Source organism: Camarhynchus parvulus, chromosome 7 (assembly GCF_901933205.1).
Source record: "Camarhynchus parvulus chromosome 7, STF_HiC, whole genome shotgun sequence".
Lineage (NCBI taxonomy): Eukaryota > Metazoa > Chordata > Aves > Passeriformes > Thraupidae > Camarhynchus > Camarhynchus parvulus.
In genome coordinates this window covers 16,970,881-16,998,855 of record NC_044577.1, presented here as the reverse complement: position 1 = coordinate 16,998,855, position 27,975 = coordinate 16,970,881, and the positions used below count along the sequence as shown (strand labels likewise).

The window sequence follows — 27,975 nt, the reverse complement described above, 5'->3', positions numbered from 1 at the left end:
ACAAAAGGCTATCAGACACTACACCCTACTGCAAGGCAGGCAGCTAAACCCACATTTCTATTTACTGTACTGATCATATAGCTGTGTCTTTATGAAAAGCCTAGTACAAAAATTAGACTCTGAATTGAATGGAAATGTACTTCAACAAGACACTGTCTGAGCACAAAGACATTAACCTTGCTGTTAAGCTTGAAAACTAAATTTCTTACTAGTCCTCCATGTGTCTTTACCATACTTCTATTTATTTATTTATTTTACCAAATGCCTATATGAAATACTTGTAGACATCTTATCTGCTCATTCTAATCTACACAATGCATCAAGTTATGAAAAAATGTTAGTCCACAAAGACAAATAGAGACAGACAGATAGAGGGAGCCAAAGACAAACATTTACCCTCCATAAACTTATTTTTAAATAATACTACTAATAATAATTTTCAAAAATCCTATGGGAAACTGAACACACATGCACTTGCATGCACACTTCATTACTCTGAATATCCTGGGACATTAAGATTTTATTAAATAAAAAACAGGTATGCATTTAATGAGCCTCTGAAATAAAACATGGGCTGGAAGTACCATCACATGTTTTAGATCGGCAACATTGTGCAGGTTTTCAATGTATTAGGTGTAAGATTTTATTTTCTTTTTTTCTTTAATAAAAGCCATTTGGATTGAAATACATTTTTGCTTCAGGAATGTATTACTGTGCCAGTGCATGAGAACAAGAGGAAGACTCAATATACAATGAATCTGATTAAACCCAATGAACGACAATACCTGCGCACATACTTAAGTCTCTTCCAAATATTTATCTTCCAAACATTTCTTCAGGCTTTAGAAATTAATACCAGAGCACAGTAAGTCCCAAACATTATTTAGATTTATATTCTCATCAACTTCTCTTAAAATTAACAATAATTAAGCTCAAGCATTGGTAAAAAAGGATGATAAGATACTCATACCCAATGCCTCATCTGACAGTTCTTCAATTAAACATATATAATGTACAAACTTTCCAATTTAAATGTGAACATGCATCTCTTCCTTGTTTCCAGACAAGGTACATGGTTCCATCCACTGTAAGACTAGTGACTACCAACATCTGAACATCAGTCATCCATATTAGTGATTAGAAGAAACTCTAGCTGTGAAAATAAAATCCTGTGCCAAGACCTTAGAAGGTAAGATATGTTTCTTGGGAAAAACAAGCAGTTAAATGAAAACATATTTCCATATACTTAACACAAAAGAATGAGCTGTAAATAACCATAAAATTAAAAGGAAAACTATTTTTTTAAAATGTGTAAGATTTTCAAAATAATCATCAATGAAAAATGTGTCTGTCAATTGTGAAACAAAGAAGTCTCTTAGAAAAAGGAAACTTTAATAAAAAGATGTTAAAGCCACAGAATCTACATTTCCAGTTGTAAAAAAGAATCATCCTATCATCCTCCTCAAATATTATTTTTCCATTTATAATAAATGCTTGACTTCCTGATGTTTCCACGTAGTCCCTATTTATAGAACACAGAACAATGTTACAGAATGTATTTCCCCCAGAGAAGGAGATGTTGCAGACCACTCACAAAGAACAATTTCAAGATGAGTACTTTTCCCAGACCCTACAGGTATCTCAAACACCATGCATGAGAGAAATAATGGTAGGTGGAATAAAATTAGCTTCAACTATGAGAACTTAAAGATATTAAGACAATCCTGTAGGAAGTGATAGCATGAAATGTTTCAAGAAACGAATTCATTAAGCAGAATTTTAGACAGATATACAGGTACTTGTCTGCGAATCAAACACTGCAATACTGAGTAACACATCAAGAAAAGAAAGATACTTATCAACTGGGACATTGTTCAAGAGGTGGTATTACAGCAATGCTGATTGCAGTTCCTAATCCAAAATACCAAAGCAATACAAGTGTATTGTCAATTTCTTAACGAAAGACAATATTATCAAAGCACTTTCTGCTTTAAAAAATTTCTAAAATCAAAGCTCATTTGTCAGTTATTACAACTGTTGATGCACCTAACATGAGAGTTTTCCCCTCAAAACCCAGTTACAGGCAGTAAGGAGGTATCAGATCCTCACACAGAGAGGGAGCTACTCCCATCAATCACATCATGTGAGACCACAGCCACTCACCTCCAAAGTAATTCAACAGCTTCCTCTCCATCTTATGATTCTCAATAGACCCTCAAGTAAACCAACTGCTGGTTTTTAAATGCCATATCAGATGCAGGAACAGTGACCCAACAGACTGGGACACAACCTCATAATATCTATTTTTCCCTTGATTTGAAAGAGAAATTTATTTGCTTTAAGGGCTATGCACAACTTATTTGTTGTCTAGTTGACAAAGACAGGCTAACAATGTTCATTCATTCTGAAAGGCACAGGGCTTAATAAATTAATATGAAGAAAAAATAAGTAACTTAATATTCAGTAACTTAAGGATGAACAACTGTTAACAAGAATAACAAGCTCTTGCAAAAATCTCTATTAGTTTATTTGTAAAGCAAAACAGGACAAAATCTCCCTCTATTAAAAAACCCCAAATCCTACTTTCTAGGGTAAGACCTGTGCACAGTGCAGTGAAGGTGACTGTGCTTCTAACACTTAACAACCCAAAAGAAACACAGTTCTGTGTCTGTTCCACTTTTCTACTACTAATGGTGTATCTCATGAGCATCTTCAAATATGATAGAGATTTTGACATGAGTATCTACAGGCTTACATGCACAAACTGCTTTATTCTAAAATAAGAAAGAGTGAAATTCACTACTGAACTATTCCTCAACTGCCACGGCAGATTAGAAAAAGCATCATTAACAGATAGCAATTCATAAGACTACACAAGCCAACTATAAAACTGGTAGGGCATCAAACACCCATAGCTGCAGTTATTCAATACTAGAACTGAACCCACAGAACTGGATATAAACAGTTCAGAAACTACTGTGATGATGGTCAAACCAAAAAACTAAAAACACTGGGAAGGGCATCTGCACAGGGAAGAAGAAAAGGAAGAGAAGATGGGAAGCAATGCTGAACTGTTCAAAGGTAGGTTTGGATGATTTGCAGCTGATAGGACAGAGATCATACACACAGCAATGAAGTTCAGAAGTCGCTTGTAGCTAACACCAATGCTCTCCGAGTATGAGAAGCCTGGTGGGTCATTGTCACAGCAAATGTCACACATCAGCTGCAGTTGAGATGGCCATGATACACAGAGTATCACCACACAATTTCAGAAGGCTTTAAGCATTCACCCATAGAGTAACACCATACCACATCAGAAGGCATCAGGTGTCTGCTCATTGTAACATCATTTCACTTCAGAAGGCTTCAAGCATCTGCCCTTCTCCTTCAGCACAACCTTTCATATCCTTATCTGCATGCATTGCACCTGTGTGTCCTTTTGTGGTTGGTCAGTACCCCTGGGCACTACATGGCCCATTACCTTCAATGCTGCTCACCTGTCCTGCACAGCTGCAGCCCCCTGGGGATGAGGCTCAGCCACAGCCCCATTCCCAATCACCACAAACTGTGCACCTACAGGTCATGGCTGCTGTGCTGGGCTGGTCCTGGTGCTCTGGGATGCTGGGCTGTCACACGCCACTCTGAACACTGGAAAGACTGTTCTTCATTTCCCTGCTCACCCTTCTCTCTACAGTCTGTAGCCTTTGATGGGTTCTAAGCATAGTGTGATGGTACCTTTATCTGCCCAGGACAGACCTTCCCAAAATCCAGGTTCCCCTCTACTATGACACACTTCTCTTTACTAGTTCAAGAGTCAACATATTCTAAGTAAACCACTGAGGTTTTATTTCCTAACTTTGCAACCTACACTTTAGCTATTTAGTAGTGCCATGTTGTAATCAGGTGGACCAGAATTTTTGAAAAAAGCATCACCATAAAACACCACCCATTTTTAAAACATACAGAAACAACCCATTTGAAAAATTTTACTGTCCTAATACATAGGAACCAAGACATTTGGCACAGAGCAAACTTGCTATCAGAGATAAACCATCAAATCTGGGCAGAAGGTGAACACTGGAGTGAAGTTAGCCTCCAGGAAGGTGATTTTGCATCTGGAGCAAGGTTACACACTGAAGCTGAGAATGGGACCCATCTTTCCATGCTTAAAGACATGTCCCCAACACCTGCTATTACCCAAACAAGATGCATTCACATTCAAACAGACAGGGGACTCCAGAGGGGCAGGCAAAAGAAAGCAAACCAAAACAGGAAGTCTGGTAAAAGAAATCATCCAGGCCAAAGGACTGGACTGGAACTAAGCCAGCAAGAATGGGATGAAATCAAAGCAGAGAGAATCTGGCAAAGACCCATGGAGAGCATATCAGCTAGGAAAACAGTGAGGCAAAAAGTATGGGCTAAACACAACAACTAAATGAAGTCACTGGAATTGTAAAACAGAAGACTCCAAGAAGTCAATTGGCAATGTCAGGACATGGTGGTAGAAAGAAAACAGACTGCCATTTGACTGCTGAATGACTAATTAATTTGTATTCATTAATTCATTTGTATAAGAAACTATAAAGAATAACTTTATTAAGCAAATAACATGCACTATCCCTTACTAGACTAGGTAGGTGCTCCATGAAAAACATACATAATTCCTAGTTTTGACAGCTTCAGCTGTAAGATATTCTCAGTCAGGCAGTAAAGATGTAGCACAGGATGCCTAACTTCTGAATCCGATTAGCTTTGAATATCTGACTTCTCAACTTGTGTGTGCAAAACTTTACTTATACCCAGATAACATAAATCATCTCCTAATATTCTTTTAAAGAATTTCAGTTGTAAGGCAGGAACAAGAACTGTAATATATTTTAAAAAATATTCTTTTCCAAATTTGTCAGCATAGAAGACAACCTTAAAATCATTAAGCAGCTATGTCAAGAGAACATCTCAACATCACCTTGGCATTACAAGTTATGATTTTAAAATTCCTTCAACTAATTTCTCAAATATATTTATTAGAACAAAATGTCACTGCCTAAACATCCATACCTGCAGAAATACAACCAAGAACTCCATGGCTCCATTAATTACCATAAATGGTAATAAAGAATTCCATTTATAATTTTGTTTCCTAACTAGTTTAAAAGTGAAAGACCGAGTGAAAGAGATTAGTTCATACTCAAACCTATGGAGTGTTCCTTTTACTCCACCCTCGATATTTCTTTCTTCATGTCAGATTTCCCTACCCCCTCAATTTTTTTTTTAAATATTTGGAACATCTGAAGCAATATGAAAAAGATGAATAGAAAAGGATTATTCATTCTCATAATACAAGATCTAAGGAGCATCAAATGAAATTATGATGTGGCAGATCCAGAACAAGCATAAGGAAGTACTTCTACATATAGCACATAGTTAAGCTGTTGAAGTCCCGGCTCCAGGATATTGGGATACCAAAAAGTATACTTGAGTTCAAAAGGTAAATGGGTAAATTTATAGAATAAAAATCAGTCAAAAAGTATTAACCATAAGTATATCATATCTGGCTCAGTCAGTTCTACAATAACAGATTGCAAGAAGCAGGATGCACATAGTCTGTTTGCTTAATCTGTTCCTATAATCTTCCCTGGACATCTGTTAGTGGCCTGTCAGAAACATGATACCAGAAAAGATGGACCTTTCATCTGACCTAATTATACCTCTTCTAGCTTAAGAACACTGAAAATGCGATGAAAATTAATGGGCAAAATTTTATTTATTAAGACATATATGTCACTTTTCTAAATACACAGGAGCAAAATACTGTCTCCTATCCTATCAACACTGATCAACATTTTTAACAGAATGCCTACCATAACATTTTGAGAAACAACCCCTTAAAATTATGTTAACATACATTTGGATATTCAACAAGTCTGAATTATATTAGAGAAAACAATGTTCAGAAATCCATAATTAAGTCTCAGACAATTTCGTTACAATGCTAGAAATACTAGAAAATCTTCAGCAGCATAAGCGGCTTTTTAAATTACAGTCTAGGCATAGGATGAAATTCACTTTATTGGACCAGAGAAATTGAGTCATCAGATATGCAGCTTAAACACATACCAGTATTTCTGGTGCTTGCTGCAAGTAAGTCCAAAATACCAAACCAAACATGATGCTAAGCATGGTCCACTATATCCACTCATTATTTAGTTCAATATATTCCATAACTGGAATCCATTCTCTGAGCCACTAGAGATGCATGCTGTATAGCAAGACTAAAATGTAAGGCTTAAATTAGATGAAGGGCTGATAAATCAGATATCCTGGATTCATGTGAAATCCTGGGACTCAAAATGGTAATTATTATTATTACTATTTTGAATATTTTGATGGTTAAACTCTAATACAGTATACCATGGTTAAGGTACTAGATCCAGTTTAAAAAAATTGGGAATTATTAAAAGAGTTTAAATATTCATTTAGAGCACAGCAGTACATATTAGGAATGGTTTCAGTGGATTCCCCCATAAACATCAAGATTACTGTCATCTGATCATAACACAAGTGCGACTAACACAGCTGCCATGTCAGCTTCTCTTCAGGGGCTAGGTCTTAATCATAAATCAACTGAATGACTAATTCAACATTGTTAAAACCAGCAAGTAACTGCTTGGAGCCATTCCAGTTTTTACATCTTTCAAAAGGTCAATACACCTACTCAAACACACAATAGTCCTATCTTTCACAGTGTTTTATTCTTTCCTTGGATTGAAAAATGACACATTGGCACCTAAATATAAGTGTGCTTTAACTAACAATTAAAATGTTCATTAATTCTGGAAGAGTGACCAAGTAAAACAAAGACAATTTCAGTTCTCCTCTCCACACAAAATCAAAAAAGCCTCTTCTCTCCTTGACTGTTTTAAACACTTTTATAGTTGCAAAAGTCCGATGAAAAAAGTCTCTTCTTATATTATGAAAAAAGTCTCTTGTTATATTATGAATTAAGCTCAGAAATAAATAAACTTTTTTTAGAAGAATGACTACAACTAAACGTGGCTTGTATTTCAAATATGAATACCTACCCCTCAAAATAATAACAAAAATCAGAAAGTGGCATCTAACAGTAAAATATATTCTAATCATTTACATCTGCTTGCACCATATAAATGACAGAAGCCTACAGTTAGCATCCTTCATAGAAAACATTTATTCTGCTCTTAAATATAAAAGCTATGTTGCATAAACCGAGGATTTAAGGCTGTGGCAGAGTAGCTGAAGGAAAGGAAATGGCAATCTTTCTGGTTCTAGTAGATGCCTTTCCCTATCACACAATGTTTCCCACTCATAAATACATGACAAATACTTCCTCAATCATTTTTTACGAGCAGGGATGCACAGGGGGTAGTCAATGGCTAGCTTGAGGGAAAATAGGAACAGCAGGAGGCAGAAACTGTACTGAAAATGGCTATGTGGTAAATTCTCTTCTGGAACATCACTCAGATACCCAGGCTTTGATCTTTCAGCTACAATTACACTCACATCCATGAGATCTGGGTATACTTTTTAAAAACTAAATCATTAATTGTAATAGAAACAGTTAAACTGTTTCATTATATGACTCCTCAACTCAAACATCTGATTTTTTACAAATTAAAAATTGCAATTTATCCAAAGATTTGCTTTCAATTGGGTTTAACTATGTCATCATCACAACCAGTCTCACAAAAAACACGGGGTGACTGGCGACAGCTAAATCACAGACTGGCGTCGCCTAAGTAGTCTGGCTGCCATTAGGGTCTGGGCAATGGTATTTACTGTACAATTAGAGCCACTGAGCTCTACCTGTAATCAGCCAAATACAGGTGTGAGGATCCTTTCTGGGACATGGAAACTGATTCATCCATTTGCACATAAGCTTCCATATCTGTACTGTTACAGAAAGCCTGAAGAACCATAGCATTTTTACTTTGAAAAAAGTATCACCTTACAACAACAGAGCAAATACAACTACCCTGATCTTAAATACTTCCTAGGGTAGAACCACTTCTTATATTTAAATTGTCATACCCAAAAATTACTTAGAGGAAAAAAAATAATTTAAAATTATAAAACTTGGTCAAATATGAAGAGCTTACGTTATTATATTGCTTGTGAAGTCTATTCTGAAGTCTGTGTTTGGGACTGAGAGGGTTTGCTACTAAAATACGTTAAATTTTGTTCTTTAGTACCAACACAAAATGTCTTGGAGTATCAAAAGGACAGTTTTAGTTGCAGTAATTTCACAGAATTTATTCTAATGATTTATTGGAGTTAACCATCTGACATTAATTATTGTTTTGGCTTCCAGTCTATGAATGTTTATTTTTCAGTTTAAAGCCTTCTCACTCTTTGATATCATATGGAAATGAGAATTTTTAATGGAAAATTGAAACCATGTGCATCTAAGTACTTAATGAAGTACAGGGAGAAACAGAGGGTGTACTTTAGGAGAATGCAGATATTCCGCTTTAGATACTTTTGATTTGTTTGGATGAGTTACATGCATATATCTGTTCACAAACATACATTTATACATCTTCAAAGTATCTCACAAGTACAGTGTTTAAAATTCTGAATTGTAAGAAAATATTTGCTGTTTGTTTGGGTTTTTTTTAATCTAAACACACTGCTATAGATTTTCCTTCATCATATGCCTACTACCCAATCTGTTCCCTCCTCCACAGAGCAGTATTTATGCCATCTAGAGCTTCCAATGACATGCTAAATGCTGTACTTTCGAACAGTGGATTCCCACCTTATGTCTACCATGTTAGGATGGGATCTTCATCCACTTCACTGAATGTCTGATAGATTGATTTTGTAAACATTATGTACCTGAGTCACAACACTGATGCCGGAAACACCTGACTAAAGCCTGAGCTATTCATGGCATTAAAAGCCCGTCAAAAGAGGCCTGTAAACCACAAGCAAGGCACAAGAAGTGGCAAGAAAGCCAGGCACCCAACTACAAACAGAAGAGTAACGCTAAAATGTGCAATTTTGTTCAAAAGACTTCTGTGCAACTCACACAGCTTTAGTCTTCTGGCACTCAATTCATTCCTTTGGAATGAAAAAGATGCTGTTCAGACAACCAGCATTATAGAACATGATAAAGCCACATGCTTATTTAAATTAGTACTTCTAAATCAAATCTGTTTTCTTCAATGTTAATGGCTTCATGTTGAATTGTAAGGATGGAAAGCATATTCTTTTCTGCAGTTTCAGTCAAGGTTTCACCATATGCATTGTACTCAAGCAGCATGTCAGTGGGAGCATAACAAGTAACAGAAGTGCAAGATTAGTTCATATAGCTATTTTAACTAATATCCTTGGTGATGTAAATGTGCAAGGAATTATTGACCATTGAAAAATGTGAAACAGAAATATAAGTTTAGACATTTAACCTGTACACTCACCACTTGTTTTTCTTTCTAATGTAGTCTTTTTCAGACAGATTAACCAAGTAGATCATCGGTTTTGAAGTAAAAAACAGATGTTTGTTCAAAACATCAATCTGGAAGTGAGAATAGAGGGAGAGAATTTTAAAAACAGTTTAAATCAACTTGAATGAATTTTATGATCATTTTCTTCATGGCATGTCTGAGAAGGCTACAGAATGCAAGTGTAATACATAAATCACAGATAAGTATAAATTCAGCTAATACATTCAACATTCAATAAACTATGAATATGAAATCTAAAAAAAAACCCCAAAACCAACAACTTTTAAAAGAACCAGTAACAGGTAGCAAAATTAGAAGTCAATTCATGGAGTAATATTTAAAGCCTACCTCTTTGTCATTCCAATCATGATAGAAGCGGACAGCTTTCTTTTCATCTATTACCCATGTCTTGATTTTGCACATTACGTCCTACGCAAGATCAAAAAAAAACCCAAAGTCAAAAACTCAGCTGGATATCAAGACTATTCTCTTCCATAAACAAGGCGTGTATCCATTAAGATTCAAAACATACACACAAATGAAAAATTAGCTAATACCTTTTATAAACAAATGTTTACTCTCCCAGAAAAACAGAAATTGCTGCTTTCAAAGTCGCTAAAGAGCAATATGGATTATTAAAGTCATCCAAATCCTACAATTAGAAAGTTAAATACACAAGACTCAAGTATCATCTCTTGTCACCAAGAACATCAGCAGAGCTCATAAAATATATGTAAAAATCAGTACATTTTAGATTGCATTTCAAACTCAGTAAGACGCAACATTTCAGCATCCAGTGGGAGAGACCACGTACAATATAAACAGGCCATTAAGAAAAGGGAATGGGTGGGACAAAACACAGCAAAAAAAAATTTTTTTTTTAAATTGTGAGCAAAAGAAACGGAGCCTATTATTGATGATCCACCCTCAAGAAATTAATTCAAACGGCCAAAGCCCTTTTTATTCTGCATTAATTTTTTGCCAACACCTTCTCCCTCCCCCCCCCAAAATGAAACCTGCCAAAGCCTCCATTACACAATGGCAAGAGCCTTGCACTGGTGACCTCCAACCAGCTGCATTCACTTTCAGAACATCTCTCTCGGCAGGAAATCTAAAGGCCTTTTAGTTAGCAAGCTAGTGTGCATTCAGAAGGAGTAACTGCAGGAAGAGCCCAATGTGCTTTGTTTCTCTGGCCTTTCTTCACAGAAAGATTAATCATCTGTGAAATGGAAACGGCAAACAGCAAGTGACACAAACTGAACCCTTCAAGCCTTTCCTCATCAGTTTTGTGGTCGTGAATCCGAAAGCTGCGTGTGGCACGGTTTTCCTTACAGGCAGGTGTTAATAAAAGGCTCTTGGGTCTGAAAGGTCAAACTCTGCTCTTCTAGGAGTAGTACATTTTAGAGTCGCCTATTTTTTGTTGTAGATAATTTATGATCATGCTTTAAATAATGCATTTTTTTAAGCTGAAATTGATGCAACTGAGCATTAAGATCTTTAAAATACAAGGAAACATTCCCTGAACTGTTGAGCACACAACATTTTTTGTACTTAATGCTATGCTGTTGAAGTACATTTATAAACAATCACAAATAACATCAGTATTTACTACCGTCTTTTCTAGTCTTGCAGTAGCGTTAGTGGAGGGAAAAAAAAAAGCTCTTCTAAATCTTCAGATCCTGATTTGAAACCCTCCAGGAACAGGACTCCCCACAGATTTTAACAAGGAAGGGGCAAGCTAAAACTTTTAATGAAATCTAACATGTTCTGCCTAAGAATAATCACTTTTACTCTCCTATAACTGAATTTCACTCATAAATGTTTAAAAGTGGCTAATATAACACCATTTCCTACAAGGAGAAGATCAAAGTGCTATATTACAAATGCATTATGATTAAAAAAGCACTGTGCAGCTTTGCTATTAACTGTTCTTTAAACCCTAAAAGGCTTCCCATAGATCTCACTTGGCACTGCATATACAACCTTTGACAAGTAATGTAGACCATTTTTATTCATTGCCTAAAATTGTAGGCAATTATGTGCGTCACACTGGCCACCTGCAAATTCTGAATGCCTGCTCCAGTTGTCAGAGCAAAAAACTAATGTCGGAGGGGATTAATCTAGGGGGAGAGAGTCCTCTTTAATGGCTCCAGCAGGTGAAATGGCCCAGCTGGTTACTATGATGAGTGGCCAGAACAGCTTATGTAGAGACATGCAACAAGATTACACATAAAGAAGAAAACACTGGCACCATCTTATCTTTAACCCTATGTGCTTTTTATTTTTTTAATTAATCTGTATAAACAAGATAAGGAAAGCAATTCTACCAGTAAGTACTTTTCACTTAAGATATTTATCCTCAGCTTCTCTTTAAATAGATATATATAAAAATCAACACAACCACCAAGATTCCCGTTCAGCAGTGAAGGAATTCTGGTTACACACTATTTTGGATTTTGAACTAGTTCTGTAGGCACCTACCACATGACTTTCAGCGTTACAGTTTCTCCCACAACAGCAATGCATTGCTACATATAAACTGGAGTCAATAAAAAACTGACAGAAAAAAAACCACCATAGCAGAAGTCACCGGAGCCAAACCTTTAAGTTTCTGCTTAAGCAGAAATGAAATGTTTTGTAATCACACTGTAAGAGGAGCTAGGTAACACAGAAGCTCCACAAAATTTCAAGTATCAACACAGCAAATAAAGTTTGGCCTTTCTAAAGCATGCCTAACCACAGAACTGCCAATCAAAACCTCTCCCACATTAATTTGCTACTTACAGTGACACACAGTCTAAATCCATTTTGGCACTGACCTAATTTTATTAATTTCCCGTTTATGCACCTGACTTAAAGCTGTTTGCAACTGCTGTTCTAAAGGAGTGATTACATGGACAATTTCCACAGGTAAGGCAGATCTACAGCTGAGTATGCTGAGGACAACTAACAACCATCTACGTGCAATTTTATTTTGGTTTCGCAGGGAGGCTGGCAAAGTATTGGAAAACTTTCTGTAGGTAAAAGGATGGAAACTTGTAAGCAAATGCAGCATTTTTGGATGAAGCTGATGAAGCAGTGAGACACAAAGAAGTTCTCTCATGGACTATATGGGCAGCAGTCACACCATGCAGAATGTAAGTAGACAGTCCAGAAACTCAAAAAAGGGTGAGCTGAACTTAGATTCCCCTGCATCAGTGGTGGTGTTCCATTGAAATGGGACTTAACTCGTTAACAAGAAATTGTTAAATACAAATGGCAACATGAAGAAAGGCACATATTTCCATGTATTTCTTTTTAACTCAGCTGCCCCAATACTCTCAACAAACATACAAATAGCACATTTTTGGGTTATTTCTCATGCAGCACCATTTTTAATTCTTTGCTTCTATTTAGGACTGGTGAAAGAGTACAACCTGATCTTTTTATCTTCTCTATCACTGTACTAGTAATTTAAAGACACTTAATCACTACTCAAGTTAACTTTGAGATGCTTAATAACAGAATACAGAGCAATGATCCACTTTGTTTTATTAGATCTGGCACCCCCAATTGTATGCTTAGAGGTCAATCTGTCACCAGCAGAATGATCCATTTTGCCGCCTTTGATGAGAGTGGTACTCTTGTTTTCTAGCTAGCAACATTGTAACAAGAGCCATTCAGAAAGACACCAAAAATACCTCCAAATTCCAATTTCCTTACAGTTGTCAAGGCGTATGAAATGCAGCAAACTTAATGAATATCAAATATCACTGTTTGTAAAATCAGTTCATTTCTGACTATATGCATGGCAATATATTTAGCACTTACAAATACTCAGTATATTTAGCCATATGAAATACAGTTATTTTAATCATGTCCTGCACTCCATTTTCCAAAGACCACAAGTACTCAACCCACAAATGCTAAGCAGGACATTAACAGTAAGTCCAGCAGTATAAAATAATGAAATACATGTAAACTGCATATAGCAGATTTACCAAGACCTACTCATGAAACATTACTGTGTAGAAAAATGTGCATACATTAATAGACTTTCTGGATGAATGATAGTAATAATGTGTGCCAATGCCAAATTCTTCTTACAGCATGAGGGACTAAACTGAAGCTTGGAAACTCACTTGCCTACTTGGCATCAGAGAATTGTGATTTTTTTGTTGTAAATTACCAGGGCATGTAATTAACTTCCGTAAATTTAATAAAGAAATAAGCAGTTGTGAGGATTATCACTTCACACTTCAAAGTGCAAGTGAATTCCCTGTGATCCTGCAGGCAGTGCAAAAGTCTCCACTACTACAGAGTAACTGTGAGTACAGTAAGGTTTTTCCTCCACCAAGGGACATATGCAGTGTTTTTCAGTATCTTATTCATTCCCTTCAAAACTTCTAAGATGTAAAAACCTACCATCTCCCTGTACTCCAAAAGCACTTAGATACTTTTTATTAAAATGTTTCAACTGTCTAAAATTCTATTATTTATACTTCTCTGCTGCTAGGAAAAGCTACAAGGAGTACCTAAAACATTAACATTATCTGTAGCTCTTAGTTAGCTCCTCTCAATCATTCCAAAGTCCAACACCTTTGCATATCAGTAATGAAGGTGGTAGTGTACAAATAACCTATTCTGACTTCCCTAAAGAATCTGGCTCAGTGACAGAATTATTTCTTTAATAAATCACTGCATATACTAAATGGAGTCAACACCACCTACCTAGTAGGTCTCAGAATACACCTGTAAATAAAAACCCCAATGTGTGTGTTTCTGATGGCGCTCCAAACAAACTCTTTGCCTTTCCCTGGTTACCATCTTTCAACAGCCAAAAAAGGCCATGTTAATGACACACACATTCTGGGAACAGTAACTTACAAACACTGGGAACCTATGTAGGGACCAGAACTGCCCCACAACTCTAAAAAAGCAAACCATGCTTTTGAATACAAAACCCTGAAGTTCATACACTGCTGAGCAGAGGCAAAGGGAGGGTGGATACAGTATTTACCAACGCAGGACTTCCTCCTGCAAGAGTGACTGAGAAGCCTGGAGGGTCACAAGCAAATGAACTGTACTGTAACTAGAACACTAATGCAGTCCTGGAGTATATAAATAGCCTAGTGTCCAACAGGAATAATTTTACACTTATCTCTGCTGAAATAATTAAAAACTGGAGAAAAAACAGGGGTTTTGAGAATGTGCTTATGCATGAAGATTTGGTGTTCTTAAATTCTATGCTTTTATTCTTATTGCATATTATATGTGTATATATATATACATATATATAAAAAAACCAAAAATCTCACATATGCAGGGTTTTTCACACTAGCATAGAGAAATCAAATGACTGCTAAAGCCTGACAATTACAGACTAAAATTGTCTCTTATTTCTAAACAGTAAAGATAATTAATTACTGGCATAGCTAATACAAGTTGAAGTAATTTAACTCTAGCCAGAAAATACTTTAATAAAGGTTAATTATTCCGGTAAGAGATACATTCCATTTTAACCACAGTTGTAAGAATTAAGTTGGGATATGCGAGGGATCAAACCAGGTAATAATTATTCCACCTGGCCTTCAAAATTTCAAAATGGTTTTTCAGATACAGATAGAGAACAATGCTATTTGAGGTACTCATAGCTAGTTTCAGTGTGCTGCACCAAGAGCAGTTTACTGAGTACACATGAGGTGGATGGAGTGCACTGAGCCCACATTCCTTCTATTCACAGCTTTACTTGGAAATCTTTTCACTTCTCTTGAGCAGAGCCTCAGCTGTCTGCTCTTCCTGGAGGTTTTGGGGCAATTTAGAAGATTGAGGATGAAGTGACACGGTAAGAATTTATTCTTAAAACATTACTTAAAAACAATGGTATTTTAAAAGACAATTAAGACAAATTTGACAGTTTAAAGAAAAGGCTAGATGATGTTTTTTTCATTGTGGTAAGTGCTTAAAATAAGCTGTAGCAGCTGGGTGCAGGAAAGAGAACAAGCCAGGTACTGCACCAACTGGAGTGACAATGAGCTCCTCTGTGGTACAAAACAATGTCTCATCTCTTACAATTCCCTTGCTCACTGACTTTAATAAAAATACAATGGGCCAAGTAATGGATTTAGGACAAGTGTATTATCCTTCCTTCTATTTAATGCCTTCTCACAGAGCCAGTACAAGCTGTACATGATATAAGATTTACTTAGAACTACATGCCAATAATGTTTATGAACCACAACAAGGACGTTTCACCCAAAACATCCTAGAGGCATTCCAAGCAATGTAATTCCTGTTAATAAGCCCAAAATTCTCCTGCGTGGGTCATCCTTGTGGGCTCTACAGCATTAAAAATAAAACAACTCAGTCACATGTCGCTTCTTAAAGAAAAAAGCAAGCAAGAATAAAGAATGCAGTCCATCTACAAGTGATTATTTCCAGCAGTTCAGAAATTCAGAACAGGGAAATTGCACTGAAAAGTAAAATGAAATATCTTTCTGAAGAGTTTCACTAAACTTTCCTTGTTGCATTAGCCAATCCACAAAAATTTTCAAATAAATCCACGTGTGAATGCATTTGTTGTAGATTTGTGCGAATTAAGCCAAATGAAAAAGGTGTCTTTTTCAGAATACAGTTATTTTTATATAGTGTTATTTTGGCATATACACATACACTTTTAAACTTACTTGGATCTAGACATATCAAGGGAGGCATGATTTACAAAATTAATTACTTTAAGCTACTTGTCAAATCTATACAGGAAATATCAGCCTTGACAGAAAATATTTAAGCACTGACTTCTCTTTCTCTACTGATAATACCAAAAAAATCCAAACATGTGTTTACACATTATGTATTTTTAAGTCAGGCTTTACTACCAATCAATTCACAAACATCTGCCGTGCTACATTCAAAATGTTCTCCAGAATGAACTTTAATTTTCTCTAAATACCACATTAAGCACAGTAAATGGTCCACTCAAGATTTTAGGCATAATTATATGCATTAAGAATATAAATATTTTCTCGATTCCCTATGATTTAAGTTAGCAATTGTAAAAGCCATCAGCAGAGAGCATGTCAACAGTGCATGTGTACACTGCTCCTTTCTTTCCCTCTCCTGTGGAACAAACTGGCCTCTCAAACTCTCCTCACACAAGGAGACCAAAGAAACTGGCAAAAAAAAAAATTTATACAATTCATGACTGTATTTATCTTCAACTTGGAATGAAAGAAAGGTGAACATTCCCAACTGACATCATCAGTTAGAGGAAATAAGAGTTCATCCATCCGTGAGAACTCCGGCAAGTGCTTGCAGCAAGAGGTCAGCAAATTCTGCTTGGCACATCCCATTCATCAGAATATTGCAGGAGGGAAAGGTTTTCATGCAGTATATATTGATAATAAGAACAAACTGAATCTACCAGCTCTTTGCTGTATGTGAAGTATCCCCCATACCATACTGGTGATTTTAACAACAAATGATGAACAAAAGAACATCTTTCAAACAGTTACTACTTTCTCAGGACAGGACCAAGACATTAAAATGTAAGGGAGGAGAATGGAAGGGATTAAAGCTACTTAAACCAGCATTAGGAAGATTTTGCTTTACTCTTCATAGTACATATATGCTGACAAATACAGTGACCATAGGCAGAGTGTAAGTGTTCATTATTAGGTCATTGTCCACCACAGTAACAAAACAAGGCTTGATGCCTTTCTTTTAAGCTGAATATGCACTAGGTGGTTCTCCTACCATCACACAAAAAAGAAGTCTCTAACTGCTCTTTCCATAACTGCAATTGCTTTTCCTGTTAAAAAAGGTGCTTGATTTGATAAACTAATCTTATTTTTTAAATGACAGACTTTACAATGGAGACTGGTGAAAGCATCCCATTCAACCCAACCCTGGAAGTTCAAATCCAGCGAATGCTGATCCTGACCTACTGTAGAAGCCACTTTTCAACAGAAAATTGGAAGGTCGAACACTGTGCACACTGATTCTGACCTAAAGATTGTGTCTTCATATCACTAGCATCAATAATCTGCATCGGCTCAACTATAAACAATACCCTTGTATTCAGATATATAGATCTCAATACTGTTAACATAAGAATTCTTCTGTGCTGCAATTCAAGACTGGGCACCAACAAAGGGCTCAAGGAAGCAGCTATCTGTTGCAGAGCTATCAATTTCTAAGGACTAGAACTGAATTAGGCTGGGAGGACATTGGAAGAAAATCCTGAAATAATGTTCACTCCACTGTATTAAATGGTATTAACTTAGAGACTTGTCTCCAGGACTGAAAAATCCCACCAATTAAAATATATTTTTTAAGATTAATTTTATCATTTGTACATTCTGATTTATAGAGTCATATATATTTGAATTTTACTTTGAAATCACCTACTATCCAAAATGACAGATCAATAATAAGCTAATAATAAAGTTTAACTCAATATCTATCTCACGTCTCTGCATATACCAGCACCAGACAGATTTAAAATATAAAATCAAAAGTACTCTGACTGCTTTCTGAAATTATATTTGCACTGTTTTAATACATGCAAATAACAGGAGTATTTTTATTCTATAATATCTCTTTAGAAGGTTATAGCCAAAATAATATTTAAAGGTACATAAAGTCTGAAAGACTACCCTTAGTAACAGTAAACAGACATTTCTGAGAAGGTTGTGGGAATACTTGCAAAACAGACAATACATGTGTAAAGGAAGCTATTCCAAGCTTATGTCAACATTACATGTTGGTGATCTTGGATCATATTGTGCCACTGATTTTTAAGTAGAACTTGAAAATTATTTCATTGATAGCCCCTTAACAACAGTCAGCTACTTTATTTCTGCTGACAGGGGACTGAGAAATCAATTTTCTGAGAGACGGGACAAACAGTTAACATTATTCAACTGCCAAGCCACGTCACTCCACAAAGGTGAATTTACCACCTGTAGGCAATGTAGGTTTTGACAGAGGAAAAATGATAATTAACAAGTTATAACACCATGTAAAATGCAGGCAATCAAATACAAATCTCAGATTTAAGTCCTGCTGACTGATATACACTGTAAATTTTTTATTTTTTTCCTCCTAAACCTTTTGGAGATTTCAGACTACCAAGTTACAATTGTGGTGGCTTACTGATAAAGCAAATTTTCTAAAGCAGACAATTCATATTTATAAAATGAGACAAATGACTTCTATAACTCTCAACCAGTTGAAATTCTTGAGACATTCTCAAGCATCTTCACCTTGAATTGTTCCAAAAGGAATGGGGGAAAGAAAACAATAAAAAAGAGAGACACTAAAATTTTAACATAGTGCTTAAAAACACAACCCAAACAATCTATGAATACCAAGCTGTTTCCTTCATAACCTCCTGGTTTTCCTGAAAGGAAAAATGACTGGGAACACTTGGTGCACAGACAAGAGCTGTTTGTTCCACATCTCTGCTAGAGAAGAAGAATATTGCTAAGAACAGAATATTAGCAATGGCTGTGTATTATATTGGCAAATAATTTTAAAACGCAAATCCTGAGAAGTTCTCTCCCAGTCCTGTCCCATCCTCTATTTTTTGAAGACAACCTATTTGGAAAAAAGTACTCATTTCAGGCCATACTGTCTCTTCTTTTTTTTTTTTTTTTTTGCACTAAAAAAAGCAAGCCTTGAACAGTAGCTGCAAGCACATGGAGACATTGCAAATTGTGCTGGACAGGAAACTCTGCCTGTGACAGACAAGCTAAATGCAGAGTGCAATGGACTGGCGAAGTGCAGACTGACCAAACTGCCAAAGTATACTCCTAACATCTGGCTACCACTTTAGGAAGGTGGAATCATCTTTAATGGCTTTTTTGCACTAATCCCACACGGTTTCCCTGTAATCATTTACTGCATAATCAATCCTGCTATACTGTACTATAGTATATTATATGTAATGCAACCACAGGCCTTGTGTGCAAGCCAAAACATGAAAGGAAAAGAGGCAAAGCAAACTGTACAGGAATGTCTCCCAACCCAGCAGATGAACATCTAAAGCTCAGTAGTGGCCAGAAATGCCCAAGAGCTGCTGTTACAGTCTTACAGCTACACAAACCTGCTTCTAGAAGCTGCACAACTGGACCTAAGCATTGATTTACCACGAGAAGAAAGGAGCTTTCACAAGCCTTCACCATTAAAAAAGTCCATTTTATGAAGTCTAGTGTATATCCATTACAATTCAAGCATACAAGTCACAGGGAAGAGATGCAAGAAGGTCCAAGATCAGCAAGATTCAGAGGCATTATGCCCCACACTTCCTTGAAGAGATTCCCTAGTGACTATAGTTCCTCCATGCAGCCTTTGTCTCAAGGGAAGCATTAATTTGTGCCTCCCTACTCTGTTCAGCCACCCCTTCCCATGAAACAAAGGAATTTCACGCCTTTGAAACCTCTATTGTTGCTGACAAACTCAGCTGAGACTGATCATGTGTAACAGCTGTTCTTGGGAACAGAACTGGCAGAGCAACAGGACGTCAAGAATCTGATCTTTTCTGTGCATGTGTTCATAAAAACAGGATTAAGGAAACACAACAAATGACAGGAAGTGTATGTTACAAATACAAGGTGAAAAAGTCATTTTGACAGGTGAACTACAGATGAAGTAATAGTAAGGAGACTGAAGAAAGAGGCAATGAAATGGATGACAAACTGAAGCTGGGTAAAAAAGATTAATAATAAAGATTTGAAATTTTTCTTTAATTAATCTAATTTGAATTTCTAGATTTGAAGTTTTTTATTTACTGTCTCCCTTAATTTGAGGATAATCTGATATTTTCTGTTTTCAAAGACATACCAACTTCCTGAAGTTAAAAAATGACTAAGAACAACTCTTGCCATACAACCATAACTGTACCTACCACCCATTAAGTTACCCAATCACTATTACAAATTCTATTTTAAACACACTTCAGTTATGATTCTTTGTAATCACAAAAGTGCCAACTTCTTCCTTCACACACGAAGAACATACATTGTGATATAAAATCCTCAAAGCATCCACAGAGGTACACTCAAAAACTAGATAGGAATGTACCATCACAAGGAGTTGAGCAAAGCTGTTTCCAAAGACAGCCACACAACAAAGTGAGTGAGAAGAGCTCAAGGCTGGGCAGAACAGCATCACAGCACTCCTCATTTTCATCCTGTCATACCAATGTGAAATTTAGCTTTAGGATGAACTTTGAATTCGCTATGGACAGGATTTTTGCTTGCCCCTTTCTTTAACATGAATTAAAAGGTGAAATACTGTGTGGATGCTATTTGAAACCGCAGGCATAAACTGCACTGTTCGTCTAAGCATGTGAAACCTTTTGTGAAAGATAAAAATCGCTGCCCACATGTACTCAGGGCTGGGTTCACATGACAGATAAGACCTGAAATGAAGGTTCATAAATGAAGGTTCTCTCTCTCTGGGCTTACATAAAGCCTTTAAATCCTCTAACAATAGCTATTTTTTCTGGCCTAGATGAATCAAGAAATAAAACATGCTAGTTTTCATGCCAGATGAAGACTAGTTCTTCACCAACAGAAGCTACCACAGAAGTGCTTTTTAACACTGCATCATGGAGTAGAATATTTTGGAGGGGGATGCTCGCTTTCAGCTCCTGTTTCCAGACACTAGGCAGGGTCAACAAATTTCACTGCACTTCAATATTGATGAATTAACCTGGCAGCACCAATATAACCATGTTTTTCTTACTACTTGCTATCAAAAAATCCATCTGAGAAAACAGTTATCTTCTTAATATTACCTGCTAGACATAAATAATCTATTTCCACATTGATAAACTGCTGCAATAATTAGAGAATGCATTTTATATACCACCTGAAATATTTACAGAATATTAATGACAATGAAAAATGAATGACTACTGGCAAAGTATAGGGGACTCAAAAGACAAGTAGCAGTAAAACATCAATTTGCAAAAAATATACTATGAAGTTGGTAATTATTATACATTACTAATTTACCAAGAAACATCACTACTACCCTGTGATAATTGAGCTCATTTAAGCAGCTTTCCACAACAACATTCTAAAATTAATTTCAACTAGCAGTCTTCATTTAACAGGCACTAAAAGACACAAAGTGCAATCGCAAAAAAATACATTCACTTGCTGGCTACAGGAATACTAATATCAACATCATAGTAGAGCTTAACAGCAGGAATAAGTCAGAAGTAACTCTGAATTACAACTTAGACATTGATGTAAATTTGACAAAGGATTGGCAATTCTCATACAAAGCTGTGTCAGCAAGAAAATAACAGCTGAATTTCAAAAGTTACAATTAGCTACATCTCTGAAATCTTACACTGACAGCACAGCCAGTCATTCTAATATTTTTTCAACTCATAATAATAATTACTTTAAAATACATATAAAAATAGTAGTCGTGTTTTGTATTACACATGTGGGATCAATATGAAAACCCAACAATACAAATATTTCAATTCAATGCTGAGAAGACTTAATGATTTACTTTTACAGGTCATGTACTTACATATTCAGGTTTTAATTTCTTGTCCCCTCCTCTTACAGCTACTTTTTCAAGCTTATCTATGCTCTGCAGGATCAGCTCCTCATCCTTCAGTCTAAGTTCTTCATGTATAATTTCGATGTCACGAACAGGATCTACACTTCCTTCAACATGAGTGATATCATCATCTTCAAATGCTCCTGTAACAAAAGAACATTTAAATCACCTATTAAGCTAGAAAGACAAGAAATCTATATTTAGAATGTACTATAATGAGTCAAGAAATTTTGAAATTGAAAAGCCACATGGCTGTCCCACCCATGTACAAGCGTCCTGCGCAATGTTTTATATCATACTGGTTTAGTATGTTAATTTACACACCAACTCCAGAATCCAAAGCTCCCTCTCTGTATATTCAAAGCACAGCACTTTGCCATTTTAGGACAGGACTCAGAGCATTTAAGAGTTTCTCCTACAAAGGAATAGGCTGGAGCAGTTTCCTGAACATAGCTGGTGTGTTTAATAATATCTAACCCAGAAGTAGCAAACACAGCAGCTAAACTGAACATTGTGGAACATTTTAATACACACGGTAATGATTACAAGAATGATGGAGAGAAAACCTTTCAAATCACCTTGGCAGACCTCACTGGCTGCCCAATTATATGCATTAAGAAATGAAGAAGTTCTAGACAAAGAATTCTGAAGTTCTGAATGACTCTTAGTGTTTCCAAGGGAAACAGAGCTTAGAAAAAAAGGCCTGAAATCATCTGGCAGACCTCGTCCCTGTTTCAATCTACTTTATCACTGTGGTTCTGACGGTGATTAGATAATGAACCACTCAGACACACAATTTACACAGCAGCTAATTTCATCGGCCTGATTTGAGGGTATGGTTTTTAGGGGGCCATCAAAGAAGCAGATGAAGGTGCATTTGTCATATATGAGTGACAACCATTCACAGTATCTGAACAAAATGGTGCTGGCCCTTATTAGAAACACATGCTATTATCACATATTTAAAGTGCAGTTGAAGCCATAATTTCAAATTGCCAACTGGAAACATAAGGTTAAAACAACCAGATATTACTGACGCATGTGTGCTGACTTCATGCCCTTCTGATGACAATCTGGCAACATAATTCAACTAGGATTGAAATTATCAGATAAGCAGCATCACTTAAAAAAATCCTACTCCCCCCAAAAAACCAATACGTGTTTTAAAAATAAAAATATTAACAGATAGAAAGAGTTTATTAATTCTTCCTGGATCAATTTTCAGAGTATCTGCATGCCTAACCTGTAACATAGAAGATATGCATGAGAAATCAGCCATGAAAAGAATGTCACTTGAACATTACCAAAGTTAAACTTATTTCTTAGATAGGAACAAAAATTCAAGACATTTCTTGTACTGAAAAATATAAGAAACAGGATAAACAACAAACAATTCCTTAACTGATATACAGAATGTTGTGGGGGTTCTTTGTCATCATGAACATCTTAAACTTCATCTTTTGTTTTAACTTACTGAAAACCAAGATTTTAGCAACAAAGCTCTTACACCAATGCACATGGAACACAGGTTTAAAAGGTTGTTCATACAAAACCATTTTTACATAAACTTATGAATAGTCTTTCAAATTGTGGTTACCAGAAGTTCCCTCCTCTCTCATTTCCTGTTACTCTCCAAAGCTGATCAGTGACCTCCCCGGGTACAAGCAGAATTACCTCAGCAATAGATCCTGATGCTGACCATGATGGCAGAACAGGCTGCTCTGTTAAATAGAAACACTCCACACTAATCTATACCAGTGCCAGGCAATCAAGGACCAGATACCACAGCCCTTGTCTTCCATAAATCCTCACTTGCACACCGGACAGAATGAGATATAGGCTGTTCAGATGAGCAAATACTAGAGAACAGCTTAACTGCTCTGTTCTAATTTACAAGGAAATATTGAATAAAAAGGGTAGAATTAGGAAGATGTTACCACACAGACTTGCCTCAGCCTTCTCAACAATATGTAGCATTCATTCAGCTAAAAGTTTAACTTTCTTCCTTGTATCAAGAAAAAAAGCCTGTAAATAATATCTTCTCACATCCTTCTGCATCTAGTGTCCATGGGTTTAAAAAGCAACAAAAATCCCCACACTGTTAAATCGGGGGAAAAGCTGCATGACCATGAAGATCCTGCACTTAGAACACAAAAATAAAAAGTAAAATAAACAGTTTGATTTGGTCTTAAGGAAGCAGCTTTTCTGAAAAAGCAAGTAAAAGGTGACTTAGCAACAATAAAAAACAGCTTATATATTAGTTATATTTTTCTGTTTTCTTCAACAACAGCTTCATTTCCTCACATCTTCCCATTCCTTTTCACAAAAAAAAAAATTGTTCTTTATTCATTCAAACCCAATTAATTCAGTGTATTTCCACCCCCACAAAATGGACTCTATAACTTCACTCTCTTATCAGCTCACTAAAGCCTTTAACCCATGGACCCGTCAATGTTCTGCCAGAGTTTTCTTCAAGTCTCCTCCTTCCATCATGCCTGTGTCAGCAGCCATCCTGCAGTTCACTCAGGCAACAGGAGGACAAGAGATCTGTGTCTGGCACACGCGGTTGCTTGCTTGGGTAAAAAGCCCCTCTTACTGAGCTGGTGATTTCCCACTAAAGGCAACAATTGACCCTTCTTTCCTCCTCATTGGGTTGCTTGACTCTTCTCATGGAATGAATAAACACTAATTGTGTATTTCATTAAAGCCATGGATTTTAAGTTTAAATTTCCAATTTTACATTTAGAGGAATTCCCGTTTAGACAGACACAGTCCCTAACAAAGTGGCAGCTTTAAGATGTTTTTGTACATAGAAGACTAAACTGGCAGTAATGTCCACATCGTAGTACAAATGAGAGATTCTTCAAGGCAACAGACACTGAGCTCTTTTTGTGAATCTCTTGATCAGAGTTTCAATGTCAGCTTCAGCCATCAACCTAAACCAGATCACACTCTGACCAACAGCCTAGCTAGAGACACACCAGGGATACTCCCTCAGGGATGAGGGAGACTCAAGAAGAAGGTAAGGAAAAGGCAGAGTGACACCACTAGGATGGAAGAGCCTTAGTTTTTAACTTTCTCAATATCCATGTGGGATGTATCTTGAACAATCTATTATGCCAGCCTCCAGCCTGCTCTGTAGTGATGGTCTGCTACAAATCACACTGAGCACTGTAGGGAATTCAATTCCAGTCTGCAGAGCTGCATGCAGACATAGCAAGCCAGAACTGGTGGTAACCTTAGGAATTAGGCTTTGGGTAAGAGATAAGATCTCTTGGAAAAAGTACAGCTGCGAGAAACTAACAGTTAAACTACTAGAAAAATGTTTTACTCAGAATCTGATTTTAAAAACTGCTTATATAAAAATACAAAGTAGTAGGAAAAAGTGGAGTTGTAAAACTGAGTTTATAAATAAGATAAACAAGAAAATGTGCATATTATTTACAACTTTCAATGATGAAAATAAGAACTATAATCTCAATCTACAAACCTTACCTGTAACAGATTGTTAACAGCATATTGCTATTTATTACTTTGTCTTTCTGCCTTTGTGTGAAATTCCCCTGTCAAGCAAGGCCTTTGCCTCTCTTTTGTTACAGAAGATGGTATGATAGCCCCACCTTCCCTGCAGCATATACAGCAGCAAAACAGAAAACCCAAAGGCTTTATTTTAAAGTGCAACAAATGGAATACTAAGAATCCCATCACTGTCCAATTAAAGGTAAAGATAATGCAATAACTGTACCATGAACATGATGCACAAGGTGGACACAGGCTAGGAACACTGAGTAGCACCAGACTAGTAGCTGGTATGGGTGCACTATGTAGAAAAACAGCCTGATGAAACTAAAAACTGCTGAATTGGAAGAAGTAAGGAAAATGGGAGGAGGTGGGTCTTGAGATAAAAGATGACAGCAAACAAATGAGAATTTTGTTTTTCTGAAGGAACAGGTAAGACTGCCTTGGGTATCAGGCAAAAAAAACCCAAATCAGTTATTTTATGGACATTGAAGAAGAAAAATGAAAAACAAATGTCGACAAAGAAATCCTCAGGTTGGTTTGTCTGATACTGCTCTCTCATTACAACAGAATCTATGAGAAAAATAATGGGGAAAAGGAAAAACAGACATTTGGTAGTCTTATTTTGATCTCAAGCTGAATATAGCTTGGGAGAGGTTGGCAGAAAAATGAGGGAGCAAAGGTTCCCCAAAATTATACTAACAGGGCATCCAGATGAGGAAGCAAAGGACTAGAATGGGGTAGCTGTAAACATGGCCACACATCAGAGGAAAAGCCCACACTGATGATGAGGTGCGTTTAAATTTTGTGAACCTCAAACAAACCATGTCTGTCTTCTTACTGACATAATGAGGCCTCAATTTCTGTAAATAGGAGGGAGGTTGACAAGGTTAGCAACTTGTTCACACAATATCCTCTGTAGTACATGCACACCTGCAGGATACAGGCAGCTGAGCTCTGTGGTCTAGCACCTCAAGTTTTCATTAAGAAATTAAGTTTTTCAAAGTTGTGCTAAAAAATTCATCTTTAAAAAGCTGTTATGATATTTTGGAATTTCAACAAACAACAAATTGATCTAACTACTTTATTTATTTTAAAATAATACTAATTAAAAAGCATATTTACAATTAACAGCTCCAAAACTAGTCACACCACTGTGTTATCAAGACAGTATGACCTATGGACAATGACCTTCTCCAATGAATAAAATGAAAATCCATTGTACTTCCCATGTCTTCACCAATGCATTTGCTTTTAAAACATAAAGGGCCTCAGCATTTCTCAAACATTACCCCAAACCACACCACCTTCCTTTTGACTGCTTCCTTGCGTTATAGTGCCTGTGCTGCAAAACTGCCCTCTTTCTACTGCAGGAAACCATGGCATACTACTGCAAGAGGAAAAAGGAATCAATCTGCCACATGTGCAAAGAAATACATACATAAAATAGACTTACTCAAGAATCTCCCCAAGGAACCATGTGTTTGTCAACAGCCAAGCTAATCACACAGCAGTAACAGGAAGGTCAACTGGGACACTCTAATTAGTAATTTAATTACTTTAAAAAATCATTACAACTTCTCTGGCATCTCTCTCACACATCCTAGCAGAGGTAAACTATAATTTTATCAGAAGTTTGTCAAAACGAAGTTGAACAGAAGCTACGTTTCTTATTTAAAGTATCCTATATATATAACTTTTTCTCAAATAATCTCCCATAACATCCTGATGGATTTGCACTCTACCTTTAAAAACACCTGCCACTTCCTTTAGCGTACAAGAGCAAAGATTACAGAGTTAAAAACATCAGGCTCACTGCAAGTACACATCTGCTGTGGTAAATTCCCTTAATGTTTAGCAGTATCAGTTACGGCTATTAAAACAAGAAGACAAGTATTTAGACAGGAAAGCGGTAAAGCATAATACTGGAGCAGGATTCATTTTTGCCAGCTAACAGCCTCAAAATAATGATATAAGTTGAAATTACTAGAAGTAAGGAGCTTGGAAATTATCACTGCCACACCCAGCTCCCTCTTCTGTTGCCCTTAGGTTCAAACTTGAAATATTCTTCAGTTTTGGGGAAGGGTTTATCTTTAGCTGAGCACTTTTATCTGGGCTGTTTAGGTCCAAGTGTGGTGGGCCAAAAATATGTTTTTAAGTGGCATTAAAGATATAATACAGCAACAGCTGCACATTTCTTTCAAATTATTGGCTTAAAAATGCAGAAAACAAAACAAACGAATGGAGATGATGTGCAACTTGACTCTGTTTTTTTCCTGTGGAAGTGCAGGAACTGTCAATTTGTAAGGTCTTGATGGCAGCCAGGACACACAGTCTAGATTTGTTCTTGACAAGCAAAAGTAAGAGCACATAAATATGTATACAGGACAGCCATAACGAATGTCAC

General features: G+C 36.4%; 1 protein-coding gene across 1 annotated transcript in view; it reads right to left on the bottom strand.

Moving 5' to 3' along the window:
* The window catches only part of OLA1 (Obg like ATPase 1), a 92,693-nt gene that overhangs the window by 26,728 nt on the left and 37,990 nt on the right, over positions 1-27,975 (bottom strand). Inside the window, exons 5-7 of the mRNA XM_030951803.1 lie at positions 22,017-22,192; positions 9,831-9,911; positions 9,456-9,553 (exon numbers count right to left, since the gene is read on the bottom strand). Coding sequence (XP_030807663.1) covers positions 9,456-9,553; positions 9,831-9,911; positions 22,017-22,192 — 355 coding nt within the window. The remainder of the gene's footprint in view (positions 1-9,455; positions 9,554-9,830; positions 9,912-22,016; positions 22,193-27,975) is intronic.